Source organism: Meriones unguiculatus, chromosome 10, assembly GCF_030254825.1.
Source record: "Meriones unguiculatus strain TT.TT164.6M chromosome 10, Bangor_MerUng_6.1, whole genome shotgun sequence".
NCBI classification, from domain to species: Eukaryota; Metazoa; Chordata; class Mammalia; order Rodentia; family Muridae; genus Meriones; species Meriones unguiculatus.
This window is the reverse complement of record NC_083358.1, coordinates 68,357,589-68,379,837: the sequence shown is the minus strand read 5'-3', so window position 1 is coordinate 68,379,837 and position 22,249 is coordinate 68,357,589. Positions and strand designations below refer to the sequence as shown.

At 39.8% G+C, this 22,249-nt stretch overlaps 1 protein-coding gene across 8 annotated transcripts; it reads left to right on the top strand.

Annotated features, from left to right (window-relative positions):
* The first annotated feature begins 6,649 nt into the window (after nt 1-6,649).
* On the top strand, nt 6,650-21,059 carry Trmt10a (tRNA methyltransferase 10A). Of its 8 annotated transcripts, none has more exons than XM_060392644.1 (9): nt 6,650-6,788; nt 10,480-10,675; nt 11,489-11,651; nt 12,558-12,629; nt 13,573-13,647; nt 15,411-15,560; nt 17,631-17,736; nt 17,959-18,000; nt 19,498-21,059. In XM_060392644.1, exons 2-9 carry the CDS (start codon nt 10,491-10,493, stop codon nt 19,749-19,751), a joined length of 1,047 nt encoding a protein of 348 aa, XP_060248627.1. In that variant the 5' UTR covers nt 6,650-6,788; nt 10,480-10,490; the 3' UTR covers nt 19,752-21,059. The 8 variants fall into 8 exon arrangements, with proteins under 8 accessions (XP_060248627.1, XP_060248632.1, XP_021511471.1 ...); XM_060392646.1 differs by lacking the exon at nt 6,650-6,788 and adding an exon at nt 7,020-7,113; XM_060392645.1 differs by lacking the exon at nt 6,650-6,788 and adding an exon at nt 7,179-7,307.
* The last annotated feature ends 1,190 nt before the right edge of the window (nt 21,060-22,249 follow it).

Genomic DNA, 22,249 nt, shown 5'->3' with positions numbered 1-22,249 from the left:
GCTTTCGGGAGCTGCCTGTGTTCTTTGGCTCATGACCCCCTTTGTACACCCTCACAATCAGCGTGAGCGAGCGGGATCCTTCCCAACAGAGCACTCTGAAGAGCTCTCCCATAGCTTCTCATCCCGTGTGAACACAGTTGGTTATATCAGGCCTAGCTGGCCGATCAGCACAGTCATTTCACTTGAGGGTTAACCGACGAGTGACCAAAATTAATCTACACTGTTAACATAACATGAATGTTCTCTGGGTATTAAGACGTTAGCACCTTTGGGGAGCTATTTTTCTTCCTGTCAAAGATATAGGCATCAGACAGGTTTAAGAAGCTCTATAAACTGCAAGCAGAATAAAACATGGGGGCGGGGGCGGGGGCAGGGGGAAAGAGCACAGAACATCATGAAATGCAGACTACCAATAGAAAGGGTGATATGTTAACAGCCAGATAAGAAGACAGATCACCTTAAAGGAAACAAACAGACAACCACGTAATGATTAACATCACTAATAACAAACAAACAAACAAACAAAAACAAAAAACAGGCCTTAGAACAGAGTTCCTCAGCCTGTAGGTCACGACCCTTTGGGTTCAAGCGACCCTTTCACAAGGGTCACATTTCAGATATCCTGTATATCAGATATTTACAATTCATAACAGTAGCAAAATTACAGTTAGGAAGTATCAACGAAAGTGATTTTACGGTTTTATGCCTGAGGGTCACCACAACAGGAGGGTCGCAGGGTTAGAAGGTTGAGAACCAGTGCTTTAGAATGATGCCTTTAACATGCAGAGTAAATATTGTTAATCTGTAGTTGAGACCCATCAACAACCGTAAGCCAAGTATTCTGTACTGTGTAAATAGGTGCTTTAATTCTAAGATAGAAGTAAAGATGTTTCCAGAAAAAATACAATTAAAAGATCCTTCCGCAGGTGTGGTAGCACTCACCCTTGATCCCCGCTCTCTGGAGACAGAGACAGGAGATTTTCTGTGAGTTGAAGGCTAACTTTGTTGACCTAGCAAGTTCTGGGCTAGCCAAGGCTACGCATAGTGAGACCCTGTGTCAAAAGGAAATAGTGACTCTAACTCAAAGTTTCAAACTGAGAGCAAGAAGAAGTGAAATTTGAGGAGACACACACTTTAAATATTACTATTTTGTGGAATTGAACTGATCTTAAGGTATGCAAAAAATAACAAAATATGTCACAAAAATTAGATATTTATTCAATGGCAGGAATTAGTTCAATAAATTAATGAACATTAATTCAGAATGAAACCATCAAAATACTACACAAATATGTTTATTGATAGGTCTACTGTATTTTGGAAGTAGACTACTAAATAGCAAATGCAGATATTTCGAGACAATTTCTTGTTTAAATGTAAATATAGATGTGAGCATAAAAGGGTTAAGGGAATATTCACCAAAACCAGTTACTATTACTAATTATTATAATTTTTATTTTGCTTTTATATCTTACTTATATCTTCTTACCTTCTATTCTATTACTTAAAAAAAAACCTAGTTTAAATTCACAAAATATAATTACAACAATACAGAGACTTTTCAAATAGCCTGTATCCAATTACAACTGTAACTGATGTTTTATATCTATGTGGTATATTTAATATTAATAAACACGTATTTATAAGTTGTTAACTAAAAGCTGTACTCTGATTATGTTTGTTCTTTTAAAGACTTATTTTATGTGTATATGTCTGAGTCTGAGTCTATCTATGTGTAGCACGTGTTCAGGAGCCCTCAGAAGATTGTGAACTACTGTGTGGGTCCTGAGAACAAAACCTGGGTCCTCTGCCAAGAGCAGAAAGTGCTCTTAACTTCTGAGCCATCTTTCCAAGGTCCTTAGACTACATCTGCTTTTAAAGAGTCCTTTTCCTTCTGTTCCAGCGTCCTATCCAGGGTACATTACATTTGATTGCCATCTCCCCTTGGGTTCTTCCTGGCAGTGACATTATATTGAAGAATCCTCTTCGGAATTCTGTATAATGTTCTTCTGTTGGAAACTTTGGAGTACTATTCCAGCAGAAGATCGCAGAGTTCCAGGTATGTTTTCATCACATTGTTTGAGAAGATCAGTGTGGTCTTATCCTGAGTCCCCGGCTGGCCGGTGTTGTCAGATCTCTCCATGTAAAGTTATTTTTATTTTTCACTCTCATTTTTTTTTTCTTTTTTAGTTCTGGACTCCTTAGAAGAAAGTGCTACGCTCAACTCCCTCTTTAAAAAGGACCCCCATCTCTCCCTAGCAGTGGAGTAGTGATGTGTGTTAGTAGAGTTTCTTTGGCATGCTTCTTGTCTTCTCTTGCCCATTTCTTTATTTGATCCTTTGCATCGGAACTCACAGACACTTTAGACTTGGGGGGAAACCCGATACTACTTTACTTAGTCCTGCTATAATTGCTTATTACTTTTACTCATTCGGAGTTCTTTCAGGGAGCTAGGGAGATGGCTGCCAGGCATAGCTGTGCTCACCGCAAACAAGATGGGTGTGCAGAAGCAGTGGGAGCCTGGGGGCTTGCTGACCAGCCCAGCCTGGAGGCAGTGGCTGCTCTGCAGATGCAGCAAGTGACCTTTTCTCCAAAAGTAAGTAAGTGAGGAAAAAGTGAGTAATCAAGGAAGACACCAGATGTTGACCTCTGTCGTCTACACACACACAGCAAACATGTGAACTCTCGAACACCCACACATGAATACCCACCCCACTCTCACTCATGAGTTCTTTCCGTTTTACTAGCTCACCCTCTATATTTTTCCTTCCATTCCTAAAATCGGGTATTTCTCAATGCTTTCTGGTTCCTTTTATTCTTGAAAATCCTAAAAGCGTAGTGTGGGCATTCTTATAATTCTGAATTTCCAGTACACATGAAATCTCTGAATTTATTTAGATCTTAAGATTTTGTCTGTCTTTCAGATTTCCTCCTTGAGGCTCTTTACAGATCTGTTAGATTTCTATCTGTGTCACAAGGTGGGGGTGAAGAGTTCTTAATTTCAAGATTAGCCTGTACATTGCTCGAACATAGATCAGCTAGATTTTCCTAAAGTTTTGCCGTAACTGATGATTAGTGAAATGAGGATTTAAGAAACTTTTTTATGTGATAGACAATCATGCCATCTATAATTTCCTTTCCTTTCCATTTCTTACTGTATTTCACTGGGTAGGACTTTGGACATGTCTTACACACACAAGCAATTTTTAATACTTATTCTTTTCTCAACTAATACTTTTAAAAAAAGTGTTCCTTTCTTGAACCATTTTATTTAATTTTTCATTTTGTTTTGTCATATTTTATCATTTAAAACTGTATCCAGGTTTATTTATTCTGAAACATTGGCTTATGGTTTCATCCATTTATCTTCTTCATTGTTTGTTTTGTATTCTGGCACCTATAAATGGAATCCGACCAATCCAGGCTGAAATAAAAGTACACACAAGTGTCACTCTGCCTGCCCTCCCTCCAACCTACCACTCTCAACTTACTAGAGTACTAAGAATTAAAATCATAACTGGATTGACAAAAATGAAATTTTTTTAGTGCTCAATGTGGCCAAACATATGGAGGAACTCATAAAGTGCACTTATTACCATGTTTCGTGTCCTAAAACTCTGTGCTATCTGTAGCCCTCTCCTTACTCTGCAATCTGCAGTCCAGCTTGACAAACTGGTTGCCAATTGTCTGGAATCGGTACACAGATATTATTTATTTAGGGTGTTCAATATTTATTTGTGATTAAATCACATAAACCTTATTTTTTCTGTTAACGTCACTGCATGCATTTAAGGCATACAAGACACTCTGAGCTACATATGAATAGTAAAATAGTTGCTATGGTGAAACAAATTAACATGTCTATCACAGTTAACCAACTATTGTTTCCTTTGTGATGAGAGCCACTAAAACAGACTTCATTGGTATAGAAATAATCTACAGAACAGCTCTATGACCTACAGCCCTCATGTTCCACACGTGTTCTCTAGACTTATACATGCAACTCTGACTCACATCTTCTTCAACCTCTCCTGCACTTCCCCTTCCTGATCACTGCTGATTTATCCCCTATTTCAGTGGATTTGAATATTATTTTCCATGCATAAGTGCAAACACTTACCTGTGTCTAACTTATTTCACAGCACAATGTCTTCTAAGCCCATCCATACTTACGCAAATGCCAAGATCTCATTTTTTTTTCAGGACTAATAGCTCATTATATATGTTTATTTAACAGTTTCTTAATTCATTCAATTGCTGACACTGACAGATACTGGTTTCCCTATCTTGGTGATGAGGAATGCTACAAAGAACATAGGAGTGCCCATATCTAAGAGGCAGTAATATAATTTTCTCAGATTTATGTATATAGTTCCATTTTAAACTTCTCCAGAAACTCTTACGTTATTTTCTATAATGGCTCCTCCATATTTTAAAAAGCGAAACAGTGTCAACACTAACAAACCAGATTTCACACAAATTCAAGTTCTGACTGCTCTTTTAAGACTTAAGGTCTGCTATCATCGGCGCCACATTGCCACTTGGAGCTTGTACTCTGATTAAAAAGGAAACGCCCTTCCAGGCTTCCCTGCAGATAAATTCTCTCCTTTGTTACATTCCTGATCCTACAGACTTTATAGGTTTGTGACCCATGGAAACCTCTTATATTGGCTCAAAGTACAAACATACTATTGGTTGTAACATCCGTTTCAATATATAAATATATATATGTATTTAAATCCAAACTTGCTAGTTTTCTTTTAAACACAATTTCCTTCCAACATTCTCTAAATTATCCAGTTGAAAGAATTATATTTCTACCATTGTTCAAATTAGAAACATCCTTAAAGCTATTCTTCCTTCTTCTACCAATTGCTTTTAGCCAGTGTGTAAAGCCATCACGTTTTTGTCTTTGTTTCCACTGTTCCCAACGTTTTAAGTTATGTTTATAGTCCAAGATGGAGCGAAATTACAAGATCTCTGAAACTATGTGCTCAAACATTCACTTGTTTCTTTATGTCTATAGGCCTCTTAAGTATGGATTCACTTCTGGATCTTTAATTCCTTTAGGCTAGACCTAAGTATTTAGTCATCATTGTATAAAATCTAAGACAAACACAATGAACTTTTTTTAAACGTGTTAATTAAACATGAGGTTTATAAATCAGTGACTGCTTCACATCGCATGGCCTTACCTCAGACTTTTTATATGCTTTTGTCTTTGGCTAAACTGCAGTTTTGTTGTTTTTTTTTTAAGATTTATTTATTTAATGTATATGAGTGATCTGACTGCATGTAAACCTACATGTGGGAGATCCTAGTATAGATGGTTGTGAGCCACCATGTGGTTGCTGGGAATTGAACTCAGGACCTCTGGAAGAACAGACAGTGCTCCTAACCACTAAGCCATCTCTCCAGGCCCTAAACTGCAGTTTTTTTATTGGTACTTTTTCTTTTTTTCATACTTTGGATAGATTTTGCAACTACAGGATCAAATAACCAAGTCCAAATCTGTGACATCATTAAAATGAGGATTTTTCTCATTACTTAAAATTTTTTTTTTAAATATCAAGGATGCTAGGCATCACCTCTAAAAATGTATCATTATTTATAAGACAGATCCCACAGGGGCAACTGAACAGCTGCTGAAAGATTTGGCAGCCACTATGCCAGCCTGAATTTAATGACCTACATGTGAAGGGCTCCATATCCAGTTACTAATCCTCCCTCTGCTACTCTCTGCCCTGATATGGAGGCAGCTGAAAAAAGATGCCCTACTAACAGCTCATAAATGGATCCAGATCTCACTGCCAATGCTCAGCCAACAGAAATCTTTTAGATCTGAGATCCTGGTTCACATACTTTTCCAAATAAAACCAGAGTTTAAGAAAGACCAGTTTTGTTTGTTTGGTTTTTTCACTAAATTCAGAGATGTTTCAGTTTATTTAAGAGTCTTTAACACGTTCAAAGGTCAAGTGACAAGAAAAATCTACATCATGGTCCTTTCAATACTGAAAGGGCAGACTTTTATTGAAAAACTTAAAAACAGGTTTATCTTCAAATTCTACAAGTCATCAATCAGAAAGGGAAAAAAAAGTCAGTCTATACATTGTTTCTCTCCCTTGACTTGGTCTATATTTAGCAAAAAGATGATATAGGGTCAAGAACTACAACAAACGATGAAATATCATTAGTTCTGCAAAATAGCATAGGATGGGAGTGTGAACTGTGTATTTTACTAAGAACATAAAAAAAAGTTAAAATCCCGAACTTCAATGCATTTTTATTAACAATTTTACCTTAATTTTATTTTTTTTCACTTAACGAAAGACCGTGTGATATTGGTACCGTTTCCTACGTAAACTAGCCATAATTTGGGCAATAGTAGACCATCTTCTCAACAGAGAAAAAAAAGGGGCATCTCGCCTGTTTCGCACTTTAACCTCTATAAGCGGGGCCACCTTCGTCTCGGGACCCAAGCTTATCAATGACTGAAAGCCTGTGGGTGCAAATCCACCTCTAGATAGAGAAAAACACCTCGTGGCAACCCCTACGCTCTCCCACAAACCCCAGACCCTGACTCCGCCCCCTACACGCCCCTCCCTTCTCCACCTAAATCTGGAATTAGCGCAGTTCGATGACGTAGGCCGTGAAAGCGCCGTCACCAGGCGTGCAGCCACCGCCTCTGGGAATTGAAGTTTCGGGAGGAGGCTGACGCGTGGAGCCGACAGCACGTCAGGAAGGCTTTCCGACCGCAGCCCGGCATTCCCCGTGGGCCGCGAGGCTTGGTACGTATGGAACTGCGGCTGTCGCGCCCTCGCCCTTTGGTATCCTTCAGGATGCTGAAGGAGCGCGAAATACCCTACCCGCCGCGGCAACCAGGGCTTCCGGAGGAGAGGGCGCGGGCCCGGGAAGTAGTCGCGGGTTCTCGGAGGAAGTGACGTCGGGTGGCGCGGTTCTCCCTCCCGCCTCGCCCCGCCCAGGGCCGCCTTCCCGCTTCCCGATTGGTCAGCTGCGGCCTGCCAGCTGGCGGACGCTCGCGGGCTCCTGGCAAGCTGGGGGCGGGCGCGGCGGGCCTGGGTGTGCGCGTGCGCGCGTCCTGGGCCGCGCAAGGTACTCTGGGTTTTTGTTGTTCGTGGGGTCCGTACCTGGAGGGAAATGTGGCGTCCGAGGGCCGCCCGCGGCGGTGCGGCGTGGCGCCTAGAGAGCGGCCGAGGGGCTCTCCCGCCTCCCTTTCTTCTCTGGGCCTGGTGTGCCGGGATGTAGGGAGCCGAGGGGCGGTTGCTGCAGAGCGGCCGAGCCCTGTGGTGAGCTGAGGATGAGTTTGAAGATGGACGTGTGGCTAGTGGTCACGAATACTAAAATGTGGCAGCGTGGCCGGAGGTTTAAGGAGAATTACGCAGATTATCCCCCCCCCCCCCTTTTTTTTAAACCATCTGAGATTTCCCTCCCAAGCCAGCACTCCGGCCCAAGGGACCTGACCACTGAACAAAGAAAGCGCTGTTGCTACTGCAGAATTGACCGACGCGTTAAATAAAGTAAAAATACCCCTTACCGGAATACCCCTTACCGGCAGGTCATTGATTCTAGCAATTCCCGAAAAGAAAGCTTGAAAACCACGAGGGTGATTATTTTAGCTGGTTTGATAACAGCCAGGTTTTTGTCTCTGGCCTTCCGGTGATGTATGCTCACCCCCCCACCAGACAGCCTTAGTCATCATTAGCTGGGTTTTGTGTTCCCATCTGATACACTCTGTCCATGAATTAATCGTCCAATGAAAAAATATGCTAAAGTAAAATCTCACACTTATGTTCTATACTTTCTGTAAATTGTTCTTAAGTACTTGTTCAACTTGGTTTAGTGAAAGAAAATGTGCTGTGAGCATCACTCCGGGTCAGGGAGGAGCCCAGCACTCGCTGCCAAACAGAGATTTGCTACATGACCCAGACTAAAACCAAGTATGCTCAAAAGTGCCATGTTTTGTATATAAGAGCATCAAGTTTGCATACAATGTGTTTATTGCAGAGTAGACAGCGGGAGCGGAAGCTGGCTAGGTAAAGTTTAGCCAAAATAAGATAGTATTTTATCTGCATTTCATTAAATGAAAAACATTTCGTGTTCAGTGCGTCTAGTTTACTTAACTAAAGCTTGGGAAATTCACCCAGCACAGTGTTTTGAGGATCACTAAAATAAATTAATTTTGGTTAGGGCTGGATCATGATTGGCTGCTCAAAAGTGTTACTATTCTGTGATAGGTCAAATTAAATTTAACTTGACAAATTTCAGATGTGAAAGACGAAGGCTCCCCCTGGTGTGCATGAGTTATAAAACATGGCTTTTGTGATTCTCACAGTAGAGCTAGCCCAACACTTCAGATTGTTGAGTAACGTTGAGAACTACTGGAAAACGGTGGGATAAACAGCAATGTGCTCTCTTGAAAATTTGTGCCATAAAATGTTTCCCTGTTGATTTTACTTTTACGTTTGCATGTTTGATGAGTTGTTTTTTTCCACTATCCATTGCTTTGGGTATGTACATTTTTGAATTTGATTTAATGCCTTTAGAGCCATCTCTCAACGTGTGCAGTCAGCACAGTGGTCTCTTCAGAATCACTCACCACCTCCACCCCACGCTCAAGATTTTAGGTTACTGGGAAGTGCTGGTATTGGAGCTGGGTTTGAGTCATACTGCCATAATTTCATTCATCTCTTATCTAGCCAGCTACTTTGAGTATTTTTTTTTTTCTGCTGGATTTGTTTGAGATGCCTTGTTCATAGGAATTATTAGACACAGGAAGAGTTAGTAACTTCCTCTATTCACTTTCTTTTAAAATCATTTGAAATACTCTATCTACTCACTCATTTATCCTATCAGTATGAAGTAAGAATCAACAAAATCTCAGCTAATATGACACTGCACTTTCAAAGAAAGTGAGAATCGTATAATAAAACTACTGTTTAAACCATGTTCTGGAAAGGTTTTGTCCTCATCAACGTGGAGGCTCGTTGTTTTGTTGTTGTTTGTTTGTTGTTGTTTCAGCTTAGATTGTGAAGTCTCTGTAGAGACTTAATAGCTCTGTAAAAAAAAAAAATCTCAGATTGTTTCTTAAGGCCAGACGCTATTTAGTAGATCATGCTTAGTCTTTGGTGGAGATAAACAGGCGCTTTTAAACTTTGTTGTTAATACGGTATTAGAAGAAAAGACATTCCAGTTAGCCTCCCCTAATCGGCAAGTTCGTTCTACCAAATATAGATAAAGATGTGTGTGGTTGGCTTTAAATGAAGATTTATTTCAGTTCAACCCTAAGAATTTCTCAGACTGATTACAGAATTTTTATATTTTGTTTTTAGCCAAAAAAAAACTGTTTATAGAGATACAGTGACATTTATTAGAGAGAAAAAAAACTTGTCTGTATTATTCAAGTTAGAAAATGTAGATATCCATGAATAAAAATTAAAGATGTATGTGTGCTTTTAAAAATAATAATTTGATATAATAGGAATATTAGTATATGCTTTAATTATCAGACTTAAAATATAACTATTTTCTTTTATCAGTAAGTAATTTTGGAAATCACATTTTTACTGGCTGCTTAGTATGCATAACTGACCTATATTATAGATGAACCGTGATTTATTTACTCTTTTTGCTGATACTCAAGTAAATTCTGACTTTTCACAGTTAAAAATAATGTGAAGGTGAATAAATTGTGATGCAAATTTTAATGTACATCTCTTTCTTACAGGAATTCATTCTAAAAAAATACATTGCTAGGTCAGAAAGTCTCTGCTCTAGTTCAGTTTGCTGTGATAAAGGACGCTGGCCAAGAGCAAGTTAAAGGAATGGTGTCCCTGGCTTATGCTACTAGATTACGGTTCAGTATTGAGGGACATCAGAGCAAGAGCTCAAGCAGAAACCGTGGAGTTTGCTGCATGTCAGCTTCCTCCTCTTGCCAGGCTTAGTTAAACCTTCTATATGGCTGAGGACCACCAGCCTAGCGATGGCGCCACTCACAGTAAATGAACAATCATGACAGTTCCTCATAGGCATGGCCACAGAGCAGTGTCATCTGGGCGGTGTCCATCTGTGTGTCCCATGGTCCCCCACCCCAGCCCCGTGTCCTCCATTGAGCCTTCCTTTCATAACCCTAGGCTATGACAGCTTGACAGCTGTCAACTAGGTAACTAGGACAGTGTCAGTGAATTAGCTGCCTTCTGGAAAACCTGTATGATGACCCTCCATAGTGTATGTAAACACTCTGTTTCTTCAGTCTTTAGCAGTATTGTCAACAAATGGTGCTTCAAGTTACCTGATACTTAAAGATCTTTGCCAATAAGCAGAATTTAACTATCTAAATTTGTATTTTTATCAGTGATGAAGTTTAAAATCTGTTGGAGGCTGTTGGCCATTTGGGCTGTTTTACTTTATGTTTGTAAGTTATCTGTTCATGTAAAAATTTTCCTTTTCAATTTTTTTCAGAAACAGCAACTATGTCATCTGAAATGCTGCCAGCATCTGTTGAGCCTTCTGAAGTGGAAGGAAAGACGGGCATGAGTGAATCTGAAGCGGAGACACAGAAGCCAGGAATCGACGCAGGGACAGAGACAATATCTAAACGACAGATGAAGAAGCTGATGAAACAGAAACAATGGGAAGAACAGCGAGAACAGCGCAAGTGTGTATCTGAAAGCACGTGCCGTCTTAGTGAGAAATGGGATATTGGGTCGTGTTAAAAGTTGTCTTCGCTGAAACTCAGGTTATGAAAAAATAAGATTATATATGTTATTAGCTAACACTGAGCTGCTGTTAAAACCACACGTGTGTGGAATTGTGTCTTTGTTTTTTCAATACTGATGAACTTAGGCTCAGCATCTTTTCTCACCTAAGACTACCTGAATAGGAGCAGACACCCTGGAACTGCTCAGACAGGGGAGCTGGGATCCGTGTCCTAGATCCGGGTAAAACTGCAACACAGGAAGGCCAAACTTTGCCCTGATATGGATGTAGCTAAAACAGGTTTTCATGAAAGCATTTCTGCAACAGCCATTGTCTGATGCCAACATTTACAACAGATTAGAAAAACGTTGCACTTTTATTTATTTATTTATTTTAAGTAAATTTAGTGAAGTTTTCTTTTTAGTATTCTCTGTGAAATTGAACTAGAAAATAGTTTAGGGGATGAGTTGTGAGTAAATTCTTCATAACTCATAAGTTACTCTTAGACCTATATGATGCTAGTAATGAAAACATTGAATAATGTAGTTATTCATTAAAGAAAGCTTTATGTTATCTTTGCAAAGTCATTTTCTTCATGTGTAAAGTTATTGTTATTGTATGGAGTAAATAAAGTTGCTAATATTTGACCCTTTTCTTCCCACAGAAGAGACATATTTCATATAACCCTATTTTAAAATGTCATGTTTTGTTCAATTAGAAGTTTTGTGAATGTCTAAATAAATAACAGAAAATGTTTTATTTGCTTGTTTAGGGAAAAACGAAAAGAAAAACGCAAGAGAAAGAAATTAGAATGGCAATGTCAACTGGAGTCCAACTCAGATGGAAATGACAGAAAACGCATTCGAAGACACGTCGTTCATAGCAACCTCCGCCTTATCATCGACTGTAGCTTTGATGACTTGATGGTGTTAAAGGTATTATAAGGTCCCTGTTTGCGAACTAGGTTCTATCACGTTATTTTCATATGTAGTATGAAAATAGTATTTATACACTAAGCTGCATCTTAAGTTTTTCAAACTCTCTTACTCCTAAATTGAGTGCTTTTCTATGTATAGCATATTTATGTTTATATATGCATAGACAGACATTTACCCCATAATTAGATACTAAAACTAAGTAACCACATATCAGTTATAGAGATTGCAAAGTGACTGAGTGGGATACATTTTGGAAAACTGAGACAGGAGCATCTCAGAGTTTTAAGCTAGCCTAGGATATAGCACATTTGAAGCACATTTTGATCTACTTAGTGAGATCCTATGTCAAATTAAAATAAACAAGTGTGTGTGTGTGTGTGTGTGTGTGTGTGTGTGTGTGTGTTTGTGTTTGTATCTGTAGCACGACTGGAGAGATAGATTAGTAACTCCAGTTTCAGGGCATCTGGCCTCCACAGGCACTGCATGAACATGGTGCGCATACATATATCCAGACACACACACACACACACACACACACACACACACACACACACAATTTGTTTCAAATCTGGCATTTTACCAATGCCAGTGGGGTAAAGTATGGAAATAGGATGATTCTAAAAGAAGCTTTTTTGGTTTTATCTATTAAACCAGCATCAACTAACATATTGAACAGATAGAAACTTTAAAAGGACAGGTGAATTATGGCGCATTAACTTTACATATAGTAATTTGTTAGTGTGTAGGAAAATGAAATGAAAATTATCACAATAGCTTTAACATTTTAAAAGGAAGATTTTTGCCTCTCTGGCCATTCCTTCTGCTTAGTCTCTTCCTTTAACACCATGGAATGGCCTTGGATGATTTTGATAATCCTGTTTTTTAAATTGTGCTATTTTATAGGATATTAAGAAGCTTCATAAACAGATTCAACGATGTTATGCAGAAAATCGGCGGGCATCACATCCCGTGCAGGTGCGTGCGAGGGATTAGAGGAGACTCGTTGTCTTTCCCATCTCTCATGACAAGAGGCATGGGTTATTCTGGCCACCCTTACATGAGAGGCTTAGAGGCTTCTTGGATCATGCTTATTTGATTGTTTTTTTTTTTTTCCTACAAAAATATTTTGAATGTGAGTGTCATTCCCAGACACTTCCATCACTAGCCTTGTCCATTTTCAGTGTCTGTTCACAGCTGTGTAGTGGGGAGTCTCTGTTTTAGGACATGTGCATGTTTTCACAGCAGTTGCTCAGCCTTTGATTCCTTCCAGCCTTGGGAAGTGGAAAGGAGGGGAAGTAGGCTGCCACTGTCTGTTTGTACAGCCTCTTAGATGTGTCTCTCTTACTTTTTTATTTTTGAGCCACGGACAATTCTGAAGAGTATTGCTTAAACTTAGAGAGTTTAAGGCTGGTTAGAGGTATGTTTTATCAAGTGGAAGCAGTATGGTACTATGTTCTTGTATGATTTTTATACCCTACCTTTACATCTTCTTTTTCCCCCTCTACGCGAGGCTCTGAGCATCTTTGATTCAGCTGTGAAGTAGGTGTCAGGAACATCTCAGCAGTTAGCAAAACTAATAACAATAATAGTGACAGCAGCACCTTCTTCCATGAAAGCTTGATGAAAAGAAGGGAGTTTGCAGACTCTTCAGTGACAGCCAGGTTATAACTGCCCAGCCAGGACTCGGGATGCAAATGTTGGAGGCACGCCAGATCCAGTGCATTAAGGGGACGCCACCTTCACGTGTGCCCTTTCTCCCACCTGTTTCAGCTCTGCTCAGAGTTGACCACAAGTTCTTTTCTAGCTCAGTGAAAATGTTTTCTGTTTCATTGGTGATCAGATGAATGATGAGGGGATAAAATATCACACTTAACTGATCATATTCCTTCTCTTTCTCTGCCTACCAATTGCTCATCAGTTTTACTTGACAAGCCATGGAGGTCAACTGAAAAAGAACATGAATGAAAATGACAAAGGATGGGTCAACTGGAAGGTAATAGAACAGTCTTAAGTATTCTAAGCTAAAAGGCTCTTTTGTTTTACCTAAGTTCTCAGTAATGGCATGCTCCAAAACCCTCATTACACCCATGTCTAAAGTTACAAGGATTGAAGGTGAAGAAGAGAATGACGCTGTTCATTTGTATTTACTGCCATGAATCTTGTCTGCTAGCTTAGAGCCACTCTTTAAAAACGAAATATCTGAAAGCCTTAATAAGATCTTTTGTAGCAGACTCACTCTAAAATTTAGAAGTGTCTCTACATTTCATCTCTTCTAAATCATGCTCTCCATTCTGTGACCACCAGCCAAATGTGGTTGTAAACTCCTGAGATGAGGAAATCTGGGTTGTGAGTTGACAAACGCTGTAAATGTGAGATGCGTGCTAACTTAGAAGGGAGGGGGAGTATAGCATGGGCATATTATGTTAAAATACATTGAGTTAATTTATCTATTTTTACTTTTTTAGTGTGGCTTCTAGCAGATTTAAAATGTATTCGTGATGTATAATTTCCCTGTTGTAGGTATTTGTAAAGATGGGGTCAGCTTGCTCGGTACCGCTGTGGCCATCTTGGCTAGGAAGAGTTGGCCAGGTACACATGTATCCATCTTGTCTAGGAACAGATGTGGCCACCTTGGCCAGGTACAGACATGGCCATCTTGGCTAGATACAGATGTGGCCCTCTTAGCCCAGTACAACTGTGGCCAGCTTGGCTTGGTACTCCACTGTTCAGAGGAGTGCTGTGTTGTGCCTGTACATTTGTTTACTGACTGTTTTCAGCTCCCACAGTGTCCCACTTTCCCATAAATACCTACTAATCTAGCAACTGCATTTATGAAGAGCCTATGTATGGACATTTGCAAGAGAAGTATTCTTGGCAATTCTTTCAGATTCATGGCTCTTTTTCTAAGAAATAATGAATACGTTAGACAAGCATGCTTTTTGTGTCTTGCCAAGCTGTTTACAACCTCAGGTTTCTAGAGAAATACAGATTCACTGGCCTCTAGTTACTCAAGCTACTCTTGAGGCCCTGATTAAGTATTTGAGTCAGATTTATAGCATAGTGTTCTCTAGAAAAGACATTACATTAATCAGTAGCATAAAATCTAAGAGTCTGATTCATTTAAATTTTTTTTTTAATTATTGTATAAAAGTCAGTCTGGTGTCATATCACTTAGGCGGTTAATGTGACTTGAAAAATCTTACGGCTCTTACTAAGTCTTCTACCCCAGAATTGACAGTTTTGGTAAAGAACCTTTCAGATGTATCTTGTAGAAACAGACACATCCTATTAATTAAATTGACGTGGTTTCCTTTTGATGAGTCAAATGGGAGATGTAATTAGAAAAGACATTTCTTGTCTGAAAAACAGTGTGATCAAGAAGGCAGGAAACTGCATTTTAATTTTTTTATTTTTGGAGCAGAGATATAGTTAAAAGGTAGACTGGTGCCATATCTAGGAAAGATGTCCTGGGTTGAGGAGTTGGAGTTGGACCCTATAGGAAAGGGCTGGATAATGCAAGTGAGATTTTAGATAACACAAGTGTGTGGAATTCAGTTAGGGACTGAGGCCAGCCAAGGAAAGGTTGGTAGAATGACTGAGGTATGAGGTAAGGAACTGGCTATGGATTTTAAATGCTATTCTAGCAATAGCCTCTCAGGCTTGAATTCAGATGTTCTGTTCAGGTTTGTTTTGGGAAAAGAGGATAACCATTTTAGCCAGCTTTCACAGAACCCTGTTCTTCTTTTGTTTTTGAAGGATATCCACATCAAGTCAGAGCACTATAGTGAAGTCATAAAAAAAGAGGACCTGGTTTACCTGACATCAGACTCACCTAATGTACTGAAGGACTTAGATGAGTCCAAGGCTTATGTGATTGGAGGGTTAGTGGACCACAACCATCACAAGGTACTGGATTTATCCTACGTAAAATCTGTGCTTCAGATGGTGACAGAATCCTAATACAGATGGTCTTTTCTTCGGCACGTACTACAGTGGTGGTGACCTAAGCTAAGCAAAAGGCTTCATGTTAACTTACTTAACCCCCTAGCTCAGGGAGGTCAGTGCAGTTATTTCTACATTTCACAGCTTCAGGGTCTGAGGAACAAAGACATGAAGCCTAAAGTCGGCCGTGCTAGGTGGCAAAGCCGAGGACTGGAGGTGACGAGACTGCCATAGAGCCCACGTGTGTACAGTGCTGTGTCACTGGGCTCTGCTGCTAGCGAATTGCTCCACCACTGAAGTTAATACCAATATTTAAAATAGGTATTTTTATTTTATAAGTGTTTCGCTACACTGTGTGTTTGCCAGATGCCCTTGAGGGTCAGAAAATGTCAGATTCTCTGGAACTGGAGTTAAAGTTGTGAGCCACCGTGTGGGTGCTGGAAACTGAACCTGAGCAGTGCTAACTGCTGAGTCATCACTCCAGCCCTATATTAGTGTTTAAATGTGTGATTTCCCAAATTGTTTTTCTTGTCTTTTTTTTCCCTCAACTTACGTTTTTGTATAGATAAGAAGTTGCAGAACTCCACTTTCAGAAGAGAACATTATTGTTTACTTTGCAACATGCTCATTTCATCCCATTTTTTTCTAAAGGGTAGTTTTTCCTAAGTGAAGAAATGTCAGAGAGTGTATGAAGGAGTTGTGTGATCTTCAGCAGCTGTGTGCACATAGAATTTCTGCCGTGTCACAGATGACCACATCCACCTGTCCAGTGGTGGCGTCATGGCTGGAGCTCCTCAGTGTGATATGGCTGAGAATTGGATTTTGTTTGTTTGTTTGTTTTAATTGTAATCTTGAAGTCAGATATGGCTAGGCATTGGATAAACAACTCTAGAACATTACAAGGGCCTCATCAGGGTGGTCTTCAACCTTTTTGTTGTTCTTAGAAAATTCTAATTTATAATTTATGCCTGAACAGCTTCTCTGCTCAGGTTGTGTTCAACAAATCATTTTTATTCCAAAAGCCCTTGGCTCTTCCCGTCTTTTACCCCCACCTATGCTAAGAACTTATTGAGAAATTAAGCTTACACTTCCTGGATGGTCAAAGGGAGTCTTCATCTGGGATAGACACAGATTTCAAGCGTTTTAAGTTTGGGAAAAATATGAAATCCCTATCTAATCAATTTTTAGTTTATTGAAAGGGAAAAATAAAATGTGAGGACAATTGAAATACTTTCACTCAGGATTTCATTTCATTGCCATTTTTATGTCTCAGTATAAAATAGAAACTGAATTTCTTTTATGTAAATACAAAAATAGCCGAATTTTAGCAGAGCCATTGTATCCTGTTTTATATATATATATATGCCATTCTGGAGTGACGGCACTTAGGCTTTGAAGTAGCCTTTATAACAGTCACTGTTAGCTGAGATTTTATTAAGTTCTTCTTTCAATGGATTCTCAGAGCCTTTGTATAACTTAGTCTGGGGACGGGCCTGGCAAACCAGGAAGTCTTGTATGGCTGAGAATTGCGTGGGTAATAGTTCCTTCACACAACCCCTAGATCAGGTAAGAGGTTTTATGTGGAAACTGACTTGTTAAATGTCCTCTCAGTAACAGTGAAGAGCATCAGGTTGATGCCCTGCTGCTGAGACGCCTGAGCTCATCCTGCAGTGTCTCCTTCTATCAGTCAGCACCCAGTGTAACCCCGAACACCGACAAAGAATGACGGTGCTTCTCTCCTAATTCAGTTGGAGGGTTTAACCCAGAGAAAGGGGGTAGGGATGGGAAAGAGAATAACCAGAAAGCCGATACATTGGGATTTCATTGTTCTGCCACTGAGAAGATTTCTACCTGCTGGGAATGCAGTTTCTTCACCTCTGTGTTGTGAGATGGTTAAACAAAGGCTGCAAATGCTCCTACTGTCAGGACTAAAACACACCACGTGCTCTTAGGTTTTCTGTACTCAGTCCTTTCTGAAAAAGATCTACACTCTGAGACTGTACATCACCTAAGTCCTAGTGTCTTTATTTTTAGGGACTGACTTTTAAACAGGCATCCAGTTACGGAATTGAGCATGCACAGCTCCCTCTTGGAGATTTTGTGAAGATGAACAGTCGAAAAGTCCTGGCAGTTAACCATGGTAAGCTGCTGAGGTGACTGAAGGGTACCTAAGTGAACACTGCGAAAGAGTACATTTCAGATTTGGACAGATAGAAAGGAGAAGTCATTTATTAGAAATAAAAGTGAGTGCCTTAGGAATTTTTGAAAGTTCAAAAGGTAAATTCAGAGTACAAAAACAACTAGCTATAATATCATGACTTGTGGGTACTTGCTATTAACTTTTGGTTGTGTTTCCTCCCAGCTCTTCCTGTGACTGGCTCTCTGACAGCATTGCTACTCTGGGGTACCTAGTCCTCTCTGCATTATAGTTTCCATGTGATTGGTTTTTAGTGACTGTGCTATTCCATCCCCAAAATAGATAATCATTTAATCATTTTCCCATTGTTGAATATTTTTAATTTGTATTTTTTTGTTATGTAATACCCAAAATTAACATGTAAGCGCCACTTACTGGAATGGTGGGAATTGTACTTCTTGGAAAATAACAAAGGCCAAGCGGAAAGTATAGTGGACTGTAGGTTTGTTCTTATACATGCCTTCAACATGTGGTTAGGGGGTTAGGGTTAGAGTTAGGGTTAGGGTTCCCATTCTCAGCTGAGAAATTCCAGGGAATGGTCCTGACCAAAGTCCTCTTGGTCAGTATTTCCTATTTAATAAAGCTTACTGTAAATTTGGCCCAAAATGGTGGAATTGGTGAATCTCAGGATTAACAGCTGCTATGAATAACATTTGTAGGGCACCACTGCTTAAATATAATTTTTTGTTTAAGTATTATTTAAATTTTAATTAAAAAATTTTTTTGAGGCAGGGTTTCACTATGAGACTAGGCTGGCCTTCAACTAATATCAGTACACCTGCCTCTGCCTCCTTCCTTAATGCTAGGATTAAAGGTATACACTACCAAGCCACGCAACTTTAATATTTTAAAGATGTAGTTGTAATTTTTGTGTGTTTTGCTTGCATGTATATATGTGTACCAAGTACGTGTTTGGTGCCTGTGGAGGCCAGAAGAGGGAATTGGATCCCTGGAACTGGAGTTACAGGCAGTTGTAAGCAACCATGTGGCTATTAAGAACTGAACCCAGTCCTCTGTAAGAGTAGTCAGTGGTCTTAAAATTATCCTTAAAGGAGACTGAGGCATCTCTATGTCTCCTTAATTTTTAAAGTAACAACTTATCTAATCCTAAATGCTTCTGTATAGTAGGCTTTATGGAGTTAGAGAAATGAAATTACTTATTCAAGGAACAATTTTTTCTTTTAAACCTTTGCTACCTAGTGGTCATGACTTTTCTGCAACATGGCCTGGAAAGCTGTTCCATAGTGTGGTGGGCCTAGGAATAGACGGTGTTGGTTTCCTTTCTACTAAATGAAAGCAAAAGCAGAAAGCAGACAAAAGGCTGTTTGGAGTGGCTCTTTGTAGGGAAGATAGAAGAAATGTAGCTAAGTGTCACCATCTGTGTTCTAGTTTTAAGTTAGTACATAAGAGATGAAAAATAACTGATGAAAAACAGGATGGAACCTCAAAAGGTCTTCTCTTGATTATAATGGACAACTGATGCTTCTAAGTTTCTGGGGCTTGAGAACTGACTGAGGGAAAGCTGGAGAGGACATAAAGGCTGGAGAGCCATAGGGCACTTTGTCCCTGATAACCAAAAGGAGAAGGAAATAAGAACTTTTTTTAATAGGACAAGTCAGCACTTAGCACAAGGGTCATACTACAAGACAGTCTGCAGCATCTTGGTGTCCTTGACTAAGGAGTCTGGATTTGTCCTCGTTGCAGTGTTTGAAATTATCCTGGAGTTCTTGGAGACAAGAGACTGGCAGGAAGCATTTTTTACAATCTTACCCCCACGGAAAGGAGCCGTTCCTGCACACAAGGCCTGTGAAAGCTCCCCTTGGGACCAGCAATCTCTCCAAGAAGGATGGGACAGTGGCAGTGAGGGAGAGCCTTGCGGGAATGACCCAGACTCGCCACAGAAAGAGCAAGACCAGCAAAGCAGCCTGGCATCTGCAGCGAGCCCTGCCCCACAGTAACCTTCCCCTGCTCTCCTCTCGCCGAAGAGAAGCCAGACAGTGAGGCACTTCACAGAGGCCTCGGACTGCAGGAACGTCCATCTTCTCTCGTCTCTTGTGGAACTTTAAATCTTTTTCAAGAGTTAAATGATAATGAAAAACCCTTTAAGCACTAAGAAAGGATTGTTTGGTTTAAGACTTAAAGGTATGATTTCAAAATTGTTTTAAGCCTCAAATCAGAGTCACGGCAGATGTTGCCACACTGGTATGCCTTCATTCTTCATTCACTGGACTATATACTTCAGGGCGTGCCTTCTGACCTCTGAGCTTTGCTCTTTTATGTTCCTATTTGTGTCTTTTTGGTCTGATGCCTATTTGTTGGAGTAGCTTCCCAAGCTACCCTTCTGTGTTCAGTGCTTTTGTGTTCGGTGAAGTTCTTTCTAAGAAATATACTAATTCTAGGAGGAATAGGAGGTGTTTGCTGGCCTCAGCAATTCTTTCCCTTTGGACAATGGAGCCCATTCCTGTGCCTCCTTTGTGATGCCTTCTCATGTTTCTGAAATAGTCAAAAAAATAATTGTAAATCCCTTAATGACAATAATTTATTCACTTATAAAATTAATTTTTTGCTGGCTAGATTATTTTATAAGGTTATTTTTGAAGGATCAATTTGTCTTTACCTCAGTTTAAAACAACAATATAAGCTACCCTTTCCAGATATTTTCCATACATAGAACATATTTGCATATATGTGATTATTCATCTGCATCCTACTGAATCTGCCTAATGTCAGTTTATTTCTGTAAATAACATGCATGTAGGAAAATGTGCATGTAATGTTTACATCTGTCTGGTTCACGTTTAGCTGTCACGTTTTGATCCTTGATGACAGGACTGATATGTATTGTTTGTGGAATGGTTGTATTGAATGCGCTAATTTGAATTTATTAAATGCCCAAATCCAAAATTAAATATTTTGGAAATTTACGAAGGGAGACAGAGCAGAGGGGAACGTTACACAACTTCCATGTTCTGCATAGTAGTTGCAGAGAAGTGTGTTTAGAGCAAATGCTCCTGGCCACAGTGCAGGTGTCCAGGAGCTCTCAGAGAACTGTGACATAAGCTCTTGTGCTCTTCTCTCTACTATATAATGTATGTGCTGTCTTAACATCACAGACGGAAGCTCATTAGGCTTGGGTCTGATGTTCCCTGTCTGTTTTTGCTTTATTCGTAGTTACCTATTGTAGCTAGTTCTTTGAAAGCTTATTAAAAAAGTATGTAAACAGTTATACTACAGTTCTAAAAAATAAAGTTCATGTTGTTACTGTATTTTTCTAAGGTTCAGATTTTCTGAGCTGTCCCCACATGCCATTTGTTTTATACTGGTCTCCAGCTGCTGGCACTGTTGTAGAGGGTGTTCCCCTCTGGGAGGGGAATCTGTACTGGAGGAGGCATGTCACTCGGGGTGGGCTTTGCAGGTTTACAGCCAGTTCTGTGTTTCTTTTGTGAAATGTGAGCACTGCTTCCTCACTGTCAGGCCTTCCCTGTCATTATGGACTGTCTACCTCCTCCAGAACGCTAAGCCAAAATAGCCCCTTCCTTCCCCATTTGTTTTTTGTCAAGGTATTCTGTCATGCATCAACGTAAGAGTAACTAATACAATGCCCTCTGTATCATTTTATATGGAATAAGACCCTATTTAATTATGAAAGTGAAGGAAATTATTTCAAGTACCACATGGTTTATTTTTCATTCATTGCAAAGGCTCTGTATTGATTTCCTGTGTGTGCTATAAGAAATCATAGACTGAGTGGGCTAAAATAACCACAACTTATTTTCTGCAGTTTCAGAGACTGCAAGTTCAGAATCAAGCCTGATAGGGCCACAGTCAGCATTATAAGCACGCATTATTTAAAAATTGGTTATATAAATAACTCTTAATGCTGCCATGCTTCTTGCCATGACAATAGTGGACTAAACCCCTGAAACTGTAAGCCAGCCCCAATTAAAGGTTTGCCTTTATAAGAGTTACTTAGTCATGGTGTCTCCTCAGAGCAATGGAAACCTTAAGACAGAAGTTGGTACCAGGAACGGGATATTGCTGAAATAGGCCTGACCATGCTTGTGTTTGGAGGACTGTGGATTTGGGGACTTTGGGTTAGGAAAGCAGTGGAATGCTTTAGGCTAGGCTTAGTTGTCCATCCTACTAGGAACACGGGAGCCAGTGGTGCTGAGGCTGATTTGTTTCAGAGGAGAAGAATCTTACTGTGTTGCTTAGAGATCGTTCTTGTTATATTTTGGTAAAGAATGTGGTTGCTCTTTGCCCTTGTCCAAGGAGTCTGCCAAAAGAGGCTAAGGTGAAGAGATTTAGATTAACTACATTGGCAAAGGAAATCTCAAAACAGCCTAGTAGAGACTGTTCTGTGGTTCACTCTCATGAAGAGCATTTTGATCAAATGTGGCAAGCTGAGAAAAGGAAAATATAACAGGTATGATTTAAGGATTAAAGGGGCACCAGG